General features: G+C 35.8%; 2 protein-coding genes across 2 annotated transcripts in view; one reads left to right on the forward strand and one right to left on the reverse strand.

Moving 5' to 3' along the window:
- LOC149801726 (nuclear receptor 2C2-associated protein-like) overlaps positions 1–827 on the reverse strand; it is a 28,750-nt gene extending 27,923 nt beyond the window's left edge. The window contains exon 1 of the mRNA XM_089956036.1: positions 777–827. Within this exon, the coding sequence (XP_089812162.1) occupies positions 777–814 (38 nt within the window). The 5' untranslated portion in view covers positions 815–827. The remainder of the gene's footprint in view (positions 1–776) is intronic.
- A 164-nt stretch (positions 828–991) lies between these two features.
- LOC149801727 (UPF0235 protein C15orf40 homolog) overlaps positions 992–22,145 on the forward strand; it is a 44,372-nt gene continuing 23,218 nt past the window's right edge. Inside the window, exons 1-3 of the mRNA XM_089956038.1 lie at positions 992–1,017; positions 6,060–6,197; positions 14,587–14,692. Of these exons, the coding sequence (XP_089812164.1) occupies positions 6,072–6,197; positions 14,587–14,692 (232 nt within the window). The 5' untranslated portion in view covers positions 992–1,017; positions 6,060–6,071. The remainder of the gene's footprint in view (positions 1,018–6,059; positions 6,198–14,586; positions 14,693–22,145) is intronic.

The following is a 22,145-nucleotide window of genomic DNA, read 5'->3' on the forward strand; positions in this document are numbered from 1 at the left end:
CAAGATGAATGTTATGATTAAATTTATATTTTGGAAATTTGTTTACATTGGCACCAATTATTTTTCCGATACCGATTATACCAATTGTTCCAATAATCAGCCTGATTATGAGTATAGCCGATTAATTGGTACAGCTTTACAAGAGACCCATTGGCCAAACAACTCTTTCAGACTGCCTTATGAACAACTGGTGACAGCCTACAAAAGTAAATAGTAGACATTTTACAGAAATATACTTATACAGAAATGCCTATGCAAACTTATCAAGCTTACAAAAAGATTAAATGCAACTTATGCCTATGATTGGTAAACTAATTAGGACAACAATGTATGGAAAGTACACACATTTGAAATATACACTGATGAAGTATACTTTCCTTCAAAGATGAAACTATTCCATATTTGTTTTAAGGTAGAACACTTCTAAACTACTTGTATGGATTTTGTAAGGCCTTTTTTTTTTAAATCGGAGGTGGTGATTTAAACAAACTGGAAGATGTGCGAATACTTCAATATCTCGGGCAGTCCCCCCCCCCCGACCAACAAGTAGGTCTCCACGTTTTTTTCTCTGTCCGAAAAAAAAAGAAGCGGAGACCTACTTGTTGTTCTAACCCAACCCCCTACTGATCTGCTCTACTGCTATAATCTGGATCAATCGGTATGACCAGCTGGCTCGCTAAATAACCGGCGTCGTTACTGCCTTGAATTTTCATAAAAATTCAGCTGTCTTTTAACATAATTGCTGCTGAGCCACATACAAAAGAAAGTAAACAAACCGGATTTGGGCACATTTTCCAACCATGGAGGCCGCCATAATTGCTGAAAAATGTCCGTGACGGTCGTAAATAGAAGAACCGAAAATAGACAATATAAACTGTACTGAAGATTCTACTAAAATTATTGGATTATGCCTTAAGGAATTCATTACAAGTTATTATGTATATAATAATAAATAAAACTTTCCAATGTTACAGCATAATAATTTGCGACAACCATATTTTGGACAGAGGATTTCATGTACGCCTTTCGCTTTTTGTTCCTGAACCCCCTATTTAAGTTCAATTATTCATGTAAGGTTGTAACTTAAAAGATGTTATGACATTTATTTATTGCTTTTTTCATAAGTTATGTATGTTAGAAAGATAAACACCACAGCCGTAATATTCACTTGAGCTTTTTTTTGAATTATGGACCAACTCACATCTGACAACGTGTTGACAGTTGGTCGACAAGTTAGTTTAATGAAGGCTTGCAACACGTTGTCATAGGTGAGTTAGTCTATAAAGAAGCTCAAGTGAATATAGTATTTAAAGAAATGTTGAACAACAAGTTCTTATCAGCCTAATTTTTTATTTATCTGACGTTATTCCGCCTGCAGTCTCCATTATGTATAATGTTAGAAAGACAAATACGACGAAAGTAATAGTCACTTCTTTATGTTAAGTTCATAGTATTTGTCCTTTAAACATGAAAACAGTGTGCACAAAATAACAATAATGTGAAATTAAGTCAAATCAGTTAAATATTTAGTCAGGCTCATTCTGCAGCACTTACCTTTCATCAGTACCCAATAGACTTGGTTCTCGCTGATTTCTGTAATGCATAGATATATCATGTACAAACACGAGGGGTGGGTGGGTGGTATTACAGTTTTTTTTAACAAAAAAGTCCTGATCTTCTATAAAACAGATATTCTGCTAGGGTTGAACAGCTATCAGTTCTTTGTACCATTTAGGATGGGAAAAGTTGGTATTAGGCTAAATTTTACTGGTATAAATGCTGATCAGCCATTATTATTAATGTATGCTTTATCACCTGCATAAAGTTGTTGTTGTTGTATTAGGATTTAGCGACATTTTTCAGCACATGATAGGCTATACATGGTGGCCAGTATTAATGGTGGAGGAAGAACCCATGAAAAACCCAGAAAAAACCACCGACCCACAGTTACAGTACTGGTCACCATTCACAGTACTGGGCACCATTCATCAAGAAAACTAGCAACCAAATACTGGGCACTGAGCATCAAGAACACTAGCCAAATATTTGTCACTATTCACAATAGTGGGCACCGAGCATCAAGAACACATGCCAAATACTGGTCACCATTCACAATACTGGGCACTGAGCATCAAGAACACATGCCAAATACTGGTCACCATTCACAATACTGGGCACAGAGCATCAAGAACACATGCCAAATACTGGTCACCATTCACAATACTGGGCACCGAGCATCAAGAACACATGCCAAATATTGGTCACCATTCACAATACTGGGCACTGAACATCAAGAACACTAGCCAAATACTGGTCACCATTCACAATACTGGGCACTGAGCATCAAGAACACATGCCAAATACTGGTCACCATTCACAATAGTGGGCACTGAGCATCAAGAACACTAGCCAAATACTGGTCACCATTCACAATAGTGGGCACTGAGCATCAAGAACACTAGCCAAATATTAGTCACCATTCACAATACTGGACACTGAGCATCAAGAACACTAACCAAATACTGGTCACCATTCACAATATTGGGCACTGTGCATCAAGAACACTAGCCAAATATTGGTCACCATTCACAACACTGGGCACCGAGCATCAAGAACACATGCCAAATATTGGTCACCATTCACAACACTGGGCACTGAGCATCAAGAACACATGCCAAATATTGGTCACCATTCACAATACTGGGCACTGAGCATCAAGAACACTAGCCAAATATTGGTCACCATTCACAACACTGGGCACCGAGCATCAAGAACACATGCCAAATATTGGTCACCATTCACAACACTGGGCACTGAGCATCAAGAACACATGCCAAATATTGGTCACCATTCACAATACTGGGCACTGAGCATCAAGAACACTAGCCAAATACTGGGGCACCGAGCATCAAGAACACTAGCCAAATATTGGTCACCATTCACAATAGTGGGCACCGAGCATCAAGAACACATGCCAAATACTGGTCACCATTCACAATACTGGGCACTGAGCATCAAGAACACATGCCAAATACTGGTCACCATTCACAATACTGGGCACAGAGCATCAAGAACACATGCCAAATACTGGTCACCATTCACAATACTGGGCACCGAGCATCAAGAACACATGCCAAATATTGGTCACCATTCACAATACTGGGCACTGAACATCAAGAACACTAGCCAAATACTGGTCACCATTCACAATAGTGGGCACTGAGCATCAAGAACACTAGCCAAATATTGGTCACCATTCACAATAGTGGGCACTGAGCATCAAGAACACTAGCCAAATATTGGTCACCATTCACAATATTGGGCACTGAGCATCAAGAACACTAGCCAAATACTGGTCACCATTCACAACACTGGGCACTGAGCATCAAGAACACATGCCAAATACTGGTCACCATTCACAATACTGGGCACTGAGCATCAAGAACACCAGCCAAATACTGGTCACCATTCACAATACTGAGCACTGAGCATCAAGAACACATGCCAAATACTGGTCACCATTCACAATACTGGGCACCGAGCATCAAGAACACTAGCCAAATACTGGTATAGAGTAAGAGTCTGATCAAACTCCTCCCATCTCCACAGTAGCTTACCTAATTATTCAACTGCAGGGACAGAGCCCAGAGGTCAGATCAATGTCACCCTCTTCCCCATGTTCCCTGTCAACTCTTTTAAGAGTCGAATTTCCCGTTTTATGGGAGATGTCATCCTGTACCACCATGGAGGACTTCAGTATGACCCCCTGCAAATACGGGTGTGAGTTTGACCGTTGTAAGTATGGGTGTTGAGGTTATGAGATCACAACACATCACTTAGGAGGGACCATGATGGTTAGGTTAGAAAAGTTATTGTCCTTTAAGAAAGGCACAAACAAGGTAGATTCACTAAACATCTGTGTCCCTTCTTCCTGGCCTTCCCTGGAGAGTGATTTTAATGAGTCTGTTACACCTCTATCCCAGTGAGGTTTAAAACAGTATGATGGTAATGCATTGTCCATCATAGTATATTTTTAAAATTTTGATTGTTCTCAGGAGGAGAGAACCCTCACATACTAGGATCTTCAAACCCTTCCCACCAAGTTTCCCAGGTAGTTGAAGATGAAGATAAGGCCATAGATGAAGTCTGCCACCTTCTTCCCCATCTTATATGTGCCGTAAGCCTTTGGTTTATGGTGATACAAAGATTCATTCTAGCTTAGAAGGACTTTCAAGTACATTGCCTAGATCAGATCAGCTCCTTTTTCCTCACTCATCTCTACTTAGAGAACTTACATGTAGGTGGGGCAATGGGTGGTCAGGCCCCTTAATCTCAGCCTTCAGCTGTTGGGTTCATTCCCTTCTTGGCATGTTAACCCCACACCCCACCCTCATTGCCACGGCTTCACAAGTGGAGATTTCATCAGAAGTCATTTGCTTGCTTCTCTATTAAATCATTAGAGGCATTACAGTCAAAGGCCAGGTCCATAGTGACTATAGTGTCTCATTCAGATCTGTTCTCAGCAGCTCTCTTCAGTCTTATGAAGGAATAGTAGTTGTCTCCCATTGCATTGCAGTGATTGGTGGAAACTGTAGCAAAGAGATCAAGGCCGACATTGTCTGTGGCCATGGCATCATTGGTCTCCCTCCTCTGTCTCAGCAGTTAAAGGACGAGTAACACAGGTCCCTTGCTTTGCTTACTGGCCTAACTGAACACAACCTGGGTGAGCCATGGGGCAGACCAATTTTCAAAAGAGAGTTTGCAGCTACAGCAGCAAAGTAGCCAATCCACCTGTAAACCCACTCCACAACAATCATACTCAACACAGAAAACCTGGAGAGGCAATGGGCAAGGTGAAAAGTTTACCTGTCCCTTCACCTTTCCCAAGCATGTGGGGAGAGAAGGGCATCCTAGGGATACATTACCTCTCCTGCCTCTTCCTTCATAACAGGTAGTTGTTCAACCAGCCCACTTTTCAGAGGCCATTTTGTTATGTTTCTGATCTACAACATTATTCAGGACTTAAGTCCTATGTATAAGGACCCTTTGTAAGACAACTAAAAGTGGTCTTTTTGAAGAAGCAAATTTATCTGAATTTCTCTTTGACCTCATTGGAAGAGTCCCTGATTCAAAGAAATGTGATAAATCAGCCTGGGAGTCCCTGTTTATTTCAGTACTATATAACTATCTTTGGGATTTTTGATGGGACTCTCAGTCTTAAAATCCTTAGAAAACCTTGATTTACATATACATGTACATTGGACCTATTCAATTAGACAATGAAAATTATTATTCACAAGTTTGTATGTATACTAGTTCATGAATTAGTGGATTTTCCAACAGAAACAATTTTGATAATTAAGTGAATTATGAAAACTTTTTTCACTACAATCAATTCACTGTTATCAATATACATCAACAACATTATGACCAAGAAATTTAATCTACCATTTTGTCACTTGTTTGGTCTTTTGGTAAGCATAGTCACATGTCATTTCCATGTTCAGTTTGGAAAAAGAATTTTGTTACTACTGATATTTTATGCGAAAATATACACAAAACAGTAGAACATAAATGATAAACAGTGATATCATTGAGTTGGGTATCTTAAGAAATCTACTGCTTTGTTTTATTATTAGTTTTGCTAGCCTGTATATTTGAACATCAAAATAGAAAATTGGGTTGTTCCAAGTAAGTAACATTTATTTATCTTTGTGAGTGGAAAACTTCGCCACTTGCAAACATACCAAGTTTATAACCCGCTTGAAGAAACATATCCTTTGTTCACTCAATAGAATCAAATATTCTCTGTTTATTATTCTGGACATGGTAGAGATCAACCATATAAATGGTCAGTATTGTCATGTACCAGCATGTTATAGACCATTAGGCAATGAATTTGTGAATTTACTGCTTTTTCCTCAATTTATTAATGTTATTTATTATTTACAACCTAGACATTTAACATTTTAATGTTTTCCATTCATCATAGTTCTTGTGCTTGTAATCTGTAAAGAATTATTCCTTCACTCATTCAGAACTTTTGGTAACTGTTTTAGGACATTCCATATATGCTGAGATCCAGGTTGATTCATTTGGCAACAACAGTTACCTCCCAAGTAACTGTACCTAGACAATGCTATAGAGAAACCCCCATCAGACAAATGCCCAAAAAGAAGGACAACACACAAAGAAAGGTAAAACCTTGTTTTTTTTAGGGAAAATTATGCATGCAGTCACTGTTGGTTTTTGTGATCACTCCACTTGTTTTTATGTCCATAATAGGAGATGGGGTGTCCATGGCACACTGCACATTGCAGCTGGACTGGACACTGGACAATACTCAACAAATTTTACTTGCTTAAATTGGAGAGGTTTTTTATAGAAATTTTATGAAAAATCTATTGTCAGTTGAAGATTTTTGTAGCAGTTGCCATGGAACTTTGATGGGAGATGCTACTCTGTGTATCAAGGATTTTAGAAGAACTCTCATAAAATCCTTAGAATGACATACATACATGTATTAAGTCAAGGAGCAGTAATTAGTAATAAAACTTAATCATTTGAAAAATTAGTTTGCAAACAGAAGAGTGCAATACGATGTACTTTCTTGGGCAATTACTGAAAAATAGTTTCTAATATGATCTTACTAGGCTGAAAATTTAATCTAGATATATAATAAAATAATGATTATGTACTTTTCCATTTTTCTTTCTCTTTTTGAAAGTGAGGGACGTAGGCCAGGGACTCACAGAAATAGGCTGGGGACTCCTGAGTTACTGTCAATTCATTGTTTGAAGGAAGTTGTGTACTTTCCCTTCCAAGAAAATCATAACTTTTGAGACCCAAAATGTAATACACAAAATCCCATTTTCGTAAAGAGTAAACATAGAATACAGATTTGGATCATATTTTCATACAGTATATGTATATATGGTAAAGCAAACTTTTTCAAGAATCTTGTTCAAGAAAAACTGGTTGAGAGAGAGAGATGGGTCAGTGACACTGTGTATGCGTGGACCAACTAAGTGACCGACCATTAGGGAAATGCCTTACCTATACATGGTTTGACATTCAAGAATCCTGTCTGTTTAAGTAAAATTAATGCAAAAATTACCTTATTTACATGGATCAGTTTTTATTAGATTTTTTTCAGTGTTATTAAATGACAAAGATTTCCCTTGTGTTTAGATATTTCAGTGAAAAATTTAATTCTGTCAAGTTACCCATTTCGTCAGTTTTCCTAACATGGTATAAGAAGTGCATGTTACGGTAACCAAGTTTTTGATTTGCCTTTGCTGTGACAAAAATATCTGCCTTGGGTTTCCTGCTAAAAATAAAAAAAGAGTCCAGTAAGCAAACACGAACAGCGGCCCTGACTTGAACAGCTAATGCTTGCTCCAGGGCATTAGTTAAACTGGACATTTATATTGTGCTTTCTTTTATTTGAATTGTAGTATGTATTTAAATTTTATGTCCTCAAGTATTTCTTAATCAGTACTTACTGTCGCTGTCAAGGAAAGGTACTGAACTAGTTAATGTCATCAGGATCTCAAAGCAAGTGCATTTAAGTTGCGAGAAAAATGACACATGAATCATGGACATACACAAAGTTAGGATGGTGTATCTTTGAATATCAGCATTGATTCATAAATAGGGTTGCGCAAGAAAAGAGAGAAGTGTCCTCCCTTCTATTATTATGTAGTACATGTATGACAAGTAAATTGTAAGCAGCCATACAAGCCCTGTGATGATGAATACATGTTCACATGACATGAACCTTGAACTGTAATAGTTATTTTGTGTCTCACTCTGAACTTGGATACTCTTTTTTTAACGGGTACCCAGTTGCTCATTTTAGTACCAGGGTTTCTGTTAATGGGTGGGTATCCATATATCTGGGTACCCGTTGGCATCTTTAGTAAAAAGAAACAATATCTCATCCAGAAACAGAATCATTTACTCAGAGACAAAAGTCAATGGCTTAATTCAAAGAAGACATACAGGACTTTGTAAACAAAGTGTGTAACCCAGCCACACCAACTCGAATAGACAACAACTTGGTAATCATGATGTAATCACTGTAAGATCGGGGAAAAAGCAACAAACATCACAAGCCTTTAACACTATCAATTGAATCCAGGAAATGATTCTCACTTGCTGATTTAATAGACAAAGACCTTATTCACCACCAGGCAATACGGATTAACTCTAAAGAGAAATTAATATATGCAATCTTAATTTTGGCACTACAGTGGTCTTTTTTGACATGTACATTAACTTGGTTTGCAGATTGTACCATCTCTCACTATATTTAAACTAGGGCCAGACTCCAACTTTGTCTTTTGTTCTTCTTTTTGTTGTTTTTTATCGAAACAATCTTTACTATTCAAGCAGTCATTGTTCAGATGATTACATACAGATCAGTGGTGTCTTTCTCTGTTCTCGTGATTCATTCATTCATAGGGATACTGGGTCTTATTCGTACATATGAGTGGTAGCAATGAAAAGGCCGGGAACCAGACTAAGTGCAGGAATAATAATAATAATGTACTTCAGTCTGGTTTACAACAGAAAATATAAGCTTTATAAGCATATCTAAAAATATTTCAAATATTGGCAGTTAGCCTATTTATTTGGGGTGAGAATGGTGGAAGTGGTCATTGTTATGGGATTAAGTAAAGGTCAGTGGAGTTTATCTCCATTTTTTCGATGCGGTCATTCATAGCAGTGGCAAAATGCATTTTTTTGCCAAGACTGTGTGGTTGCTGGTCGCAATCAGCAGGTGGTCATTCACAACAGAGTCTTTATATAATAAAATCAATCAGTACATTACGATTGTGGTCAGAAATGACAGGTGGTCACTCTTTGAAGAGGTCACTCATAACAGGTTTTACTGTAATTTATCAGCTGAATCTTGGTGACTATTGGTGTATGATGCTGAATATACAGTAAATGATGTTGAAGAAACACATGTATGACTGGGACACAGATTCTTCATGTTGATTCCACCAGCAAGATATAAAACGTAGCATTTCAAGAGTAAAGGTCCATGCATTTGGTAATAATGTTCCCAATATTTCGGTTGAACACTGTGACAGATATAAAAGATACATTGTTTTTGTGAAACTATTATGTAAAATCTGAATGTTGACAATAAAGCCATCACCACTGGAAAAGTGATAACGTATATATGTCCTACCATTGACAGGTACCAACTGTATGTCTATCATTGACAGGCACCTACTGAATGTCCTATCATTGACTATTACATGTTTAGGCTCGAATAAACAGTAACACAAGAAAGAGTGAAAACTAACAAGCTTTGAAAAAAATATAATAATTTATTTTCCTGGAAAAATTCTGTAAAAATGAAGAAAAAATATTAACTTATGGTTTGAAGAATCAAATCAAGAATAATCCACAAATAAAATTTTTGAAGTTCTAATAACAAAATGTTCTAATCATTTCAAGTTCGAATCCCAACGAAGAATCCAAGATGGATCAGGATGACGTATGCTGTAACCTGTAGTATTGAAGTCTACAGTTCCTTGTAGAAACAAGAATTATCACTCCAGTTTTGGAAATCTAAATAAATTTCTTATAAGAACTGTCTTTGATTAAGAATCTCACTTGAGTGCATGCATTTTCCAGGAAAAAAAGAATTAATCCTTTTGAATCCAAGTAATTTGAAATAACTCCAATCCAAGTAATTTTAAATAACTCCAAACAGCCCAGCTTCTACTGAGAATAATTCTCCAAAACAAAGGTTATATCAACTTCTAAAATGTAAACAGGGGGTCATATGATCATGTTCTGGAAGCTTGTAGAAATAAGGTACTTGTTAAAGATCATGTACACCCAGTGTGACCCTGACAAAAACCAATCGTTTTACTCTAAAAAATAAATTTTTAAAAATTGTTTACATCTTAAACACGTAGTTCCATCATGACCTCGACAGCAACCAGTCATTTTAAAATAAAAATAGAACATGTTTATGTGGTTGCTACAAATTTTGAATCAAGGCCAGGATCTAGATCAACACCTGGTGTTTATAAAACGAACAGTCAAGGTCAAACTATCATCTGAAATAAAATAGCTTGTAATAAAAAATATATAAAAAATTTAAACTGACAATTAAATTGAAATAAATATATATTAAATCAGATACAATTAAATCAAATATACATAACATGACTGGTACCTACTGTATGTCATATGATTGACAGACACCTACTGTGTGTCATATCATTGACAGGTACCTACTGTATGTCATATTATTGACAGACACCTGCTGTATGTCATACCATTGACAGGTACCTACTGTATGTCATACCATTGACAGACACTGTATATCATACCATTGACAGGCAAGACATGAACCATGTTATGTTTTTTTAATGACTTTTTTCATTTATTCCTGATTTTAAATTGCATTTGAGATTACATAAATGTTTTAAAACTTTGCATCCTCTTCCTGATGTCATAAATAACTGAAGAAATAGCATTTACATGCCAAATAATACAACTAAAAAGTGAAATAAGGCAGAGTTTACGTGTTGTACAGACAATAATAAATTACAGCTATAGTGCAAAAAATAGCATATTCAGGTTCAGTTTTGTTAACAGTGCAAAGTTTGTTACAAGGGGAGTGTGTGAGGACACTGTTTCTAGCAAAGTTCCGAATCTAGTATTGTGTACATTTCTTTACTACTTGATGTAAGAAACTCTATTAAGTATTATAACCAAATTTCAAAATAACATGACCAAGCAGTCTAATGCACTAATCTAATGATTTAGGATAGTATGTGAGTTCTGTGTACAGAGTAAACATACCTGTGCAAAGTAGAAGGTTGACACTCTAATGTGTCGCAGTACAGCTGTATGAAATTTCATTGTTCATGTTCTGGCAAAAAAATATGCTATTGTGGGTTTAATGCCATTTTTCAGCACATTATAGGATATACATGATGGCCAGTAAGTGGTGGAAGTAGAACCCGTGAAAACCTGATAAGAACCACCCATGGGAAGCTATTGGCAAGCTTTGTTACATACCCACTTGAGCCCAAAGACTTGAACCCATGCAAACAGGTGAGATGACAGTGATCAGTAAAGGCAAGCACTTTAGACCATTAGTATAAGGAGTGGAATGAACTTGGCCATTTACCAATCATTTACAGAGTTTTAGAGAAGAAAAAAGTCATTGTTCAATTTGTACTCCAAATTTCAGCTCTATATCTCATTGGGTATTAAACCAATGCCAATACATATTTTTTTGTCATAATACTCTGGAGTGACTGTGTGTATATTTAAGTGATAATTAGTTACTGGGTTGATATGGGAGCTTGTCTACTATGCACAAATACCTATACCAGTGTCACTGTAGCATATTTTGGTGATTTGTGCATTGTTGAGAGGTATGAGTCAATATAATATAAGTTTAAATTTTCTTGGCCCACTGGTAAGCGACTATCAAATGTCGCTACTGCATGGTGGCGGCAAATTCCAAATTTTCGATATGCAGTTGCAGTGACCCCACACCCCAATATAAATGTCCAAATATGACAAATGGGGTGGGAATATTCGGAGGAAACTCATATTAGAAAATGGATTGCTATTTGTTTTCAGCCAAATTTGTAGTCTGAATTGTTGAATCTCAGTGCTGAAATGAGAAATTGTCATCCCTTTTATTATATATTAAAATACAGGTTTGAGGACTAGTTTAACAAATTACAAGAAGGCAAGTTGATTTTACAGAAACAGAGATCTTGGAAACGCTTAATTACACGTATTTGGATGCCAATTTTTTATGTGGGATGCAGAAAATCACTGAGGCGTGAGTCCTCAGTATGCAGGTAATAGGTGTGCGGCAAAATTCAAAGACGTGCCAGTCCTGCTTCAACCACCTGCTTTGTGGGGAAATGTGTTGATCAGTTAGCTGTGCTAATATTTACAATGACAGAATTCAGTGACTGAAAGACCCTTTGATGTACATTCATGTTGCCATTTTATAAGAGTACATAAAAAAGAACATGATGCAATAGCTGGGTGTCAAGTTCAAAGACTTTGACTGGTGGCCAGGTGGGAATATGTACTGATATTTACAGTGATTGAATTCAGAGGCAGAAAGACCCAGAGATGTACATGTGGTCATTTATAAAAGTACATCAAATAAACTACTTTAGCTTTCGTTATTGTGTTCATTTCTGAATTTAGCGGAATAAGCAGTGTACGTGACCTCAGAATCAAGATATGTTGAGACTTAGACAAAATGCCATTTGTAAGTGGGTGACAAGTCACCTAAAAATGTAAACTTCACCTTCTTCTGTTAGGAAAGCGAAAATGACTTCGCCCTGTGATTATTTAAAAGGTACATTGACTGACCATACCATACTTTTTTTAAATGCCCCTCGCCTTAGCCCGGTTAGTTCTAGTGTTGTAGCGAAATGTATTCATCAAGGCATCAGTAGCTAGGCTTAGTTTTTATACCAGTTACGTTGACAAACTCTTGCCCATTCACAAGCATTGCCCATTCACAAGCATTATGTTTTGATAGCTGATTGACCATTAACCCTTTTCCGAGTAAGGTAGCAACTATCAATTTCCTGCATGATCTCCTTTGATGATAAAACATACAAACTTGTGTTTTAAGATCAGAATCGGTGATCTGGATATTTATTAACTGCCCCTTTTACACTATTTCGTCATATAATTAGTTTGAAACTGTAAGTGAATCAGTAGGCATAACGGGAAATAATGGCGGACTTTGCGAAGTCTGGGATGTACCAGCTTATTAGATTGTCTGTTTTCTTAAATCATCGGGCAAATATATTCAGAAAAAATATACAAATCATTGAAACCAAAGCCTAGGTTTTATTTTATTAAAGATTTAACTTTAAAATGCAAATTACGTAGGTCAGAAACATTTGGGACAATGCTATGTTGTGGAATTCGCGAGATGCACTTTAAGATCTAAGCTGTTTTCTGACTTGACACATATTTGCGAAAATATGGAAAAAAACAGCAAGTCAGATACTATTTATTTGCCTAAAATTACTACAAGTACATATACAAATAAATAAACCATAAATTTGCGATCCTGTCAATGGACTGTTGTAATGAAGCTATATTATAGTGAGCGATTACAGTACGAAAACCTGTCCATCAAAAAATAGATGCACTCATGTCTGTGTTGATTCTGCAAGAAAGAAGGGACTGCAACTTTTGATGGTGGGACTCACATTTTTACCAAAATGGGAGTCCTGGACTCCTAGTTTTAAAATCCTAGTGAGACCTCTGAGAAAATTCCATCCTTGTTTCTACAACAGTATATAATTTTGAAGGTCTTTTGTCAAAATTTAAATCAGCCCTTAAGGAGATTATGTTTGAAAAATCTTGTTTGGGATTTTACTGGGACAGATAAATTCAGGGTTAAACTCTTTTCGTTACAAGACATGGTTCTAATTATTTGCGTTTATTGTTTTTATTATATACTGTAATAGGAAATGTTACTTTATGTGAGATGCATATATATATATATATATATATATATATATATATATATATATATATTGCTATAGAACTCTTTAGAATTAAAGGTTTGAAAGGAAACAAGACATAATTTATGTTCATTATGTTGTTCCCACTTAACATAATGCAGCAAAATAAAGTTAGACTTTTTATTCTGTACATTGAAATGACTTTACATGCCAATTTATAGGAATATAATCAGACTTGTTTCGTGTGATATATTTTGTGGTTTTGTACATGATCACCTTTTCTGACTTTCGATGTTTTTGGAGAGTCTTGAAAGAGAAACATCTTTAGATTTAGAAAATGTCTGTTTTATAATCTAAAATGTTCTTTAATTCCATTAAGTAATGGTCATATGTGGACCTTGAAAAAAGTAATTTTATCCTGGAAATAACCTGGATTTTTGTCTTTAGAAAAGCTTGGGAACCATGCTTCTAAGATGACTGTTAGTAAAATTGTAAAATCTAAGTTGTGTTTAGCTACATGTTACACCTTATTAACTGACTGTTACACTTCAGGGATTTATTAGTGTTTATGGGTCATGTGCTAGTAATTGGCCCCGATACCAGTGTAACATATTTCAAAATGTAAAAGTCATTTATTCTTTAAAATTTTATTCCCAATCATTTCTCTTTTTCGCAAAATGATGGACACAGGTGCAGCTCCCTAGCACCCAAATTGATGGACTTGGACCCAGTTTGTTATCAGTCAGAATGATGGACTTGGGCCCAATTTCCTATCACCCACAATGATGGACTAGGGCTCAATTCTCTATCCCCCACAATGATAGACTCTGGCCTCATAGCCTATCATGTGCTGAAAAATGGCGCTAAACCCCATAACAACAACAACAACAACAACATACCCTCTCACCCACAATGATAGATTTGGGCCTAGTTCCCTATCACCCAAAATAATCCCTGCATTTAAAGATCAACAACTTAGCAGTGGACTCCTTAAACATTCTAAACTAATTTTCTGTAGATACTAATTCAAAAGCAGGCATTATACTCAGCAGACTTTTTTTGTTATAGTTACATATCTTTTTTGCAGACAGAAACATCTCGTGCTGCCACTCAAGGACCAGTGACTGCAAGTGGAAACGCTGTAAGAATAAGAATTCTTGCCAAACCGGGAGCCAAGCAAAACACCATTACAGGTAAAAATTAAAATTATTGAATGGCAGAGTCATTTGATACACAAAATAATAGTTTAACAGTGGTCTCCTACTTGAATGGCACCCCTGCTTTTTACAGCCAGAATCCCTTGGCACCAATGAGTTTGTGTTCAGAATTACTCCTTTCTGTTGGCCACTCCTCTTGTATGACCATCAGCTGACATATTAATGCAAAAAAGGTCAAATTTACCCCTCACAAGTGGCAACATTTGTTCCAGCATGAATATAAAGGAACCAAACTTCAGTCCATACAAAGAGTTAAGTAATCTTAACATCCTTACAGTCGTGTGATCTCCATGTCCTATTTTGTAACTTTCGATAATCGCTGGCTGTTATTACTGCCAGTAAATGTTGAGATTACAATAAATGACAGGTGAGTATTGATGAGCACAAGTTAACATGAAAATTTTGTGATAGCCTTTTTGGCTTCCCATAGATGTAAGGTTTTTCACTTTGATAATTAGTGGCTATTATTACTAACAATAATTATCTAGATTACAAAAGCTAACAGATGCCGTTTGTTGTATTGTTCAGTACAAATATGCATGACTGTAAAAATGGTGTGATAGCCTTTTGGCTTCTTCCACATAGAGAAAAGTACGTAACTCAGCAGGGTACCAGATTATAACCATTAACACATGAACCTCTGGAGCTTTTTGCCATTTTTGCCTGAAAATCGAGTAGGAAACACATTTTGAAAGCTATTTCTGAATAGACTCGAAAACACCAAATCCACGGTCATCTTTCAATAACATACTGCCTAGTTGTGTTAGAAACATCATTTTTCGTTGGCTGTTTGACTCGCATATGAGCAGAAGGGTAAAAGTGGGACGTTTTTTTTTTTTGCTAAACAGAGCCATTATTTTTGTATGGAGACCACTCTTTATTCCAAATACGAATCTTATCCTGCTTTTTGCAAAGGCTCAAAGGAACCAAACTTCAGTCCATACTGAAGGCTCAAAGGCAAATTTTGCGTTAAAAAAGTTGGGTCCAAAAAATGAGGTTCTTCCCTCTGTATTTTGTAGTGCAACTAAAATGTCCAGATTATTTGGTATCATTGTAGAGCTACATCTACCTTTCTATAATACCACCCACTTTAGTGTATCATGCATGACCATGATGCTACAGAGCTCGGCAGTAGGCTACGACCTCCTGCCATGTTAACTCGTCGCTAGGGTTTAATGTGTTAAATCACATGACAAGATAAGATCACTTCCTCTATAAACACAGGGTCTTTTGTTTAAATGCTGAAAATTGCTTTTCAAACCTGTCCTAACAATCATCTGAGTTCAACAATCACCTGATCACTGTGGCCATTCTAATTTCCCCCAGGCAATCAGCAGTTACCTGTCTTCCTCTGCCTGTGGTCATGTGTTTCTTAACTAAGCAGTGGTTTCACACTTACTACCATGGTTACTAGAGTGTATCAGCAGTGACTGCTGCAAGTGTGCAAATTGTTATGTGTATCTATATTTTTGTAAATCCTGTTACATGATTTTATTTAATTTTTTATAATTCTTATTCATGGTTGTAGTGTGTACAGAATATCTTTAGTTCAGGCTGGACTTTATGATTTGAATATGTTGGATGATAGGATTTAAAAATAGATGTCTATGTATGTGTTGACAATTGGTAATAATAATTTTGATAATAAGACTTAAATTGGTGCCTAGGACATAGTTTCTCAGTGACTGATGGGATATTGAAGTTTCAAAAAGAATCTGTGGATTCCCATTGGTTGAATTAGGTCATGTGGATTTACTTTGTCATAAATCAATAGTATATATTGTCACGTGGGGTCTATTACAAAATATAGTCACAATATACAGCTTATATAAGGAGAAAATTACGCATTCGGTTTCATTCTGATTTCTGGAGTCATCCCCACATTTTGTGTTCCTAATGTAAGTCTGCAGACCTGTTTTATGTTGTACTTGGATATTTTTCAAGAGGAAAGACATTTGTTTAGACTATTCACTGGTGATAGAATGTGCTCATTATTTGGACTATAATATTATAATGATTTTGATTTGGTCAAGGAATTTTTTTGAAGGCTTTTGAGTTGGTACCTGAAGCATATCGACAAAGGTTTCAGAATTGCAGTAAAGCAAATGAGAAAACCTATGTCGAATTTGCATGGGAAAAAGCATGACAGTTTGATATGTGGTGCAGTTCTAAAAAGTTTGGGGAAGATTATTACAAACTTTGACAACTCATATTAGTCAAAGAGTTCAAGAGCTGCATCCATAGTAACATCAAAATTTACCTTGATAAAAAGAAGATACTAGATACTTTAGTAAATGTTGCTGATGCAGCTCCTTGGCTTACAAAGTTTCATTTGTTAATAAGTCTTCCTCTCAGCAAAGGTTAATAGGAAACCAAAGTAGTCTCAGTCAAGTACTTACAGATTTCAATCGTATACATCTACTAAGAATCCAAGACTGATCAGAAATCTTTATTTCTTCCTACATGCACTTACTGGAAGAAAATGAGGCATGTTATTTCTGATTGCTTAAAGTTAAAAAATAACCAACAGTCTAAAGACAGACCAGTTCCAAATGCTCTGTTTCTTGTATGTCAAGGTCATGGTTATGTATTGGAAACAATACATTTGTGGGGTTAAACAAACCCCAGTCTGATTCTATTATGGAGAATTATGAATCAGTCATGTTGAAGGGTTCTATATCACTTATCGATGATTCGACCAAACCTATCCCGATTAAAATATTAAAGGACACAGGAGCTTCTCAGTCTTTAACTGTCAGGTACTTTGCCTTTGTCTGAGAAGTCTTCTTCCTCTGAAAGTGTTCTTGTTCAGGTAGTGGAGTGCAGTTTTATTCAAATTCCCCTCCATAATGTTAATTCAACATCAGGCTTAGTTTCAGGGCCAGATACTGTTGGTGCTGTGAATTTTTTACTCATTTAGGGTGTTCATTTATTGTTAGGCAGTGACCTAGCTTAAGATAAGATTGTGGTAACTGACAAGCCTTGTTCGGATCAAAAGATTGAGCCTTTTGAAAATGAAATCCCTGATTTATACCTTACTTGTGCAGTTACTAGAATTATCTCTTATGAGTCAAGTTGATCAGGAAACTATTCCTTTGGCTGACACATGTCAGGCTTTTGATGAGGTTACTTTTGCTCCTGCTATGGATCAATCAAATGGTATTGATCATTGTGATCCTTTTAAGCACTCATTCTCTTATGTCTAACCAGGATGATAAACGACGATCACTTGTTGTCGAACAGGAAAGAGATCCTAAGATCTCCTGTTTGTTTCAGGGGACTGTTAGCAAAGTTGACTCTGCAGAGGTACCAACTTGCTATTTTGTTAAAAATGGGGTTCTTACAAGAAAATGGAGACCATCCAGAGGTACATGCTGATGGCGAGTGGTCAGTTAGCTATCAAATTGTAGTACCTATGTCATATAGACAAGAAAAGCTAAGTTTAGGCTATGACTGGATATGGAATCCATACATACTTTTACAGAAATATCCATGTGGACATTTTTATTCTATAGCTGAACCATTCTTATGGATTTTATTTTGACAGACATTATCAAATAAGGTTTAGGTTTTTCTTGTCCTCATTTTCTTTATTGCATACAAAACCTAATCCATGATGGCATCACTAAAGTCTTTTTCATTTCACTGAAAGTTTGGTGAGATTTCACAAATATTTTGACCAAAACTTTCATTGAAATTGTGGTGAAATTTCACTAAAATTTCACTGAAATATTTGTGAGGTTAAAAAATTTTGGCGAAAATTTTCAGTTAGGTTTTGGCAGGATCTCTAACATTTCATGGAACGTTTTGTGAGAGTTTGCTAAAACTTAATGAGATTTCACTTACATTTTGATCATTATAAAGTATTTTACTGAAATTTCAGTAGTTTTTCAGACATTTTAAAAGGTTTCAAATAAATAATGGATATGAATTAAACAGGACTTTATTAACCAAGGTGTTATTTCAGTGTACATGAAAAAAATGATACAGATGATATAATTATATGACATCCAAGGCAAGAGATAAGGGAGTTAATAATAATAATAGTAATAATAATAAAGACCTTGAGGCCTTCTATCTGTTATGTAAAGTATATAGTATATACAACATGATGTGAAGAATCTGGCTTGACATTAAATGATTTTAAAAATCAAAATATCAAGCCTGGAAGATATGCACAGGCATTTGTGAACACATAAACACATACAAAATGTAAAATATTATCCTGTATTGAAAAATTCAACATTGAAAATGATGCAAAATTACAGAAAAGCATCCATTTGAGACATTGATTATGAAAAGAAGAAATGCTAGGAGCCTGCCTTATGTCACTGTTGTGCTGCAAACTTGATTAATGTACAAAATATGATGCTGTTGTGGTCTCTTGAATTAGTCCTTGTTCCATAAGCAGCTGTGACAAACGTTTATCATGACATAATTACTCTTATTTTACACTGAATTCCAACACACCTAGAATAATACTTCTCACGGTGCTTGACGTGAGCTTGATGTTGAAAACAAAATCAATAATCTGAAAGGAAAAAATCTGAAGGAAACAAATCTTACAGAGTGATAAAAACACCATAGATTACTCCCATGACCCATTCTGACATAGGACACTCTGTATCATACTGTATAAGAGAGAAGTTACATAACTTCCAAATACTTGGTTCCCCCCCCCCATGACCCTTGATTTCCTTCTGCTATTTCCGTCTTTAATGGCATATGACCATACTCTATGGCTTGTTTTTCTCCTGAGATATTTTTCTATTCATCAAGCCATCATTGACTTTTCTATATTGTACGATAAAGGTAAAAATTCATTAAAAAATTTGCACGTTTCAGAGCCTGTAACTTCAGTTTGGTACAACACAGAAAAGTCTATGATAACTTGATGAATAGAAAAATATGCTCACGATATTGAAGGATGATTCTACTTGTGGGCCAGTAAAACTCAGCAAAGATATAATAATAATAATGATAATAATAATAATGAGGACTTTGTATAGCGCCTAATCTTTAGAAGCTGTTAAGCGCTTTACAACATTAGACAACACCTATAAGATAAAAAACATATAATATGATTACAAACACAAACACCATGAAATTAGCAAACGTAGAAAAAACATGCTGAGAATATTTAAGGTAGGCAACATTATTAGGTCTTTAAGTTTGTTCTTGCAGTCGAAATAAGTGAGTTTTGAGAGCACTCTTGAATGGGATCATTGTGTCTTTGTGTCTAAGTTCAGTGGGCAATTCATTCCACATTGCTGGGCCCTGGTATGCAAAAGAACGCTGTCCATATGACTTTGTTTTCATAGTGGGAATAATGAGCATAATGAGTCAGAAGAGGAGTGTAAGTATCTTGCTGGTGTGTACACATGGGTGAGGTCAGATAGGTATGTTGGACTAGAGTCCGTCAGTGAAACGTAGCACAGAGAATAAATTTTGTGTTTGATTCTGGATCAAATAGATAGCCAGTGTAGGGTACAGAGCAGTGGGGAGGTGTGCTCTGATCGTGGTACTCTAAGTATGATCTGAGCAGCTGTGTTTTGAACTTTTTGAAGTTTCTGGAGTAGATATTGAGATGAACCAGACAGAATTGAGTTACAATAGTCCAGTCTTGAAAGTACTAATGAACACACAAGTGTTTTAGTGGCATCAACTGAAAGATATTTGTGAATGGAGCTGATGCATCTCAGCTCAAGATATGCAGCCTTGCATATGTTCATGACATGTTGGTGCAATGTGAGAGTACTGTCCAGAGTAACACCTAGGTTTCATGCTGATTGTGTGAATTTAATGTTGGTGTTGCTGATATTTATTGTTTGAGGTAAAGGATGTGAATGAGAAAGTTGTGTTGTGATCAGAATGGCCTCAGTTTTATCATCATTCATCTGCAGCTTGTTACATGTCATCCATGATTTCACATCAGAAATGCACCTCTCTGCACCTTGGATGGTGGCATCAACTTCAATTGGGTGGCTAGATTTGTATATTTGAGTGTCATCAGCATACATTTGGTAAGACACTGGATGATTATCTATGACACTTGAAAGCAGCTGAATGTATAGAATGAAGAGAACAGGTCCAAGAACAGACCCCTGTGGAACACCATATGACTCTCTTTGATAGACATTGGTATCTGGCAACAGTGATCTTTACGTTTTCCCTCCATAAATTCTGGAAATTAATTAGTTTGGAGTTATAAAATTTCCAAATCATCCTGGTTGAATTCCTTGTCATATTTAGCATGTTCAATGCTACTGTAAAACTCCTTATGGCACAAAAAGTGAAATGCTAGTCCTGGTGTTCAGTTTTCATACAGATTGACCAGTTACATTCCCATCAAACGTTGCATTCAATCTATTCTCATTGCCGCACATTTTTCAAATGCTTATTCAGACTTGTATCCTGCCTGAAAATTTGAATTGCCATGTTTAGCAAGCATACTCATTCCCATCAGTTTCCGTTATGCGATGATTCATTGGGCAAGTACAAAATTTTGACCAGTCAGAAAGCTCTTTACAGCGATGATTCATTAGATAATAAACAGAAAAAATACTTATTAGAATGCTCACTGCGGAATGGGACTGGATAGAGCATTGATTTAAAAAAGTTTCAGAGACAATATTAAAAAAGGGTCCATATTGAGGAAAATCAGATTCAGGTCAGAAGAAAAGTGAAATTCTGTTTTAAAATGAAAAACAAGAAAACTTGTTTGAGGGCAGTTAAATCCAATTGAAGTTAAACAAAAATACAACAACAACAATAACATCAACAACATCAAAAATTTGAAAAAGAAATATAACAAGGAAAAATGTGGAAAGAAGTTACTGTGCCCAAAATGAACAATAAAATTACAGCTGTCAGAAATAGAAAATATAAATGTTGCTGAAAATCATTTAAATTGTACAAGAAACAAAAATTAAATTTTATTACATCTTGTTGATATTTGTTATTGAAATGTCAGTGATATTATAATCACAAAATATCACTATTTTTTCAGAATTTTTGACAAACTCTCAGTAAAATTTCAATCACAGATCCTCATCGATATTTTTAGAAATTTTGGTAAAATCTCCTTATTTTAGTGAAAAAAGGACATTTGAATGTCAAAAAATCTTCTGATTTTGCTGAAATTTCAGTCACATTTTCACTAGGGTATGATTTTTGTAGAGCATATTTTAATAGGAAGCAAAAGAGAATATTTTTCAGAGTAAACATCAGATAAGTCCAAAATCCACCTTGGACCATACATCTATGCTTGTACTAGCCAATTTTAATATTCTGATCATGTTTACATTTGTCTACTTTTTTTGGTCATGTGTTTGCCTGTTTTTAAACATCTGTGGAAATAAATTAAAGAAAACTGACATGCATGTGCTTTCTTCAAATTTATATGAGTATATATTCATCCTTCCTCATC

This window comes from Sinohyriopsis cumingii, chromosome 4 (genome assembly GCF_028554795.1).
Source record: "Sinohyriopsis cumingii isolate HCF-2022 chromosome 4, ASM2855479v2, whole genome shotgun sequence".
In the NCBI taxonomy this organism is placed as follows: domain Eukaryota; kingdom Metazoa; phylum Mollusca; class Bivalvia; order Unionida; family Unionidae; genus Sinohyriopsis; species Sinohyriopsis cumingii.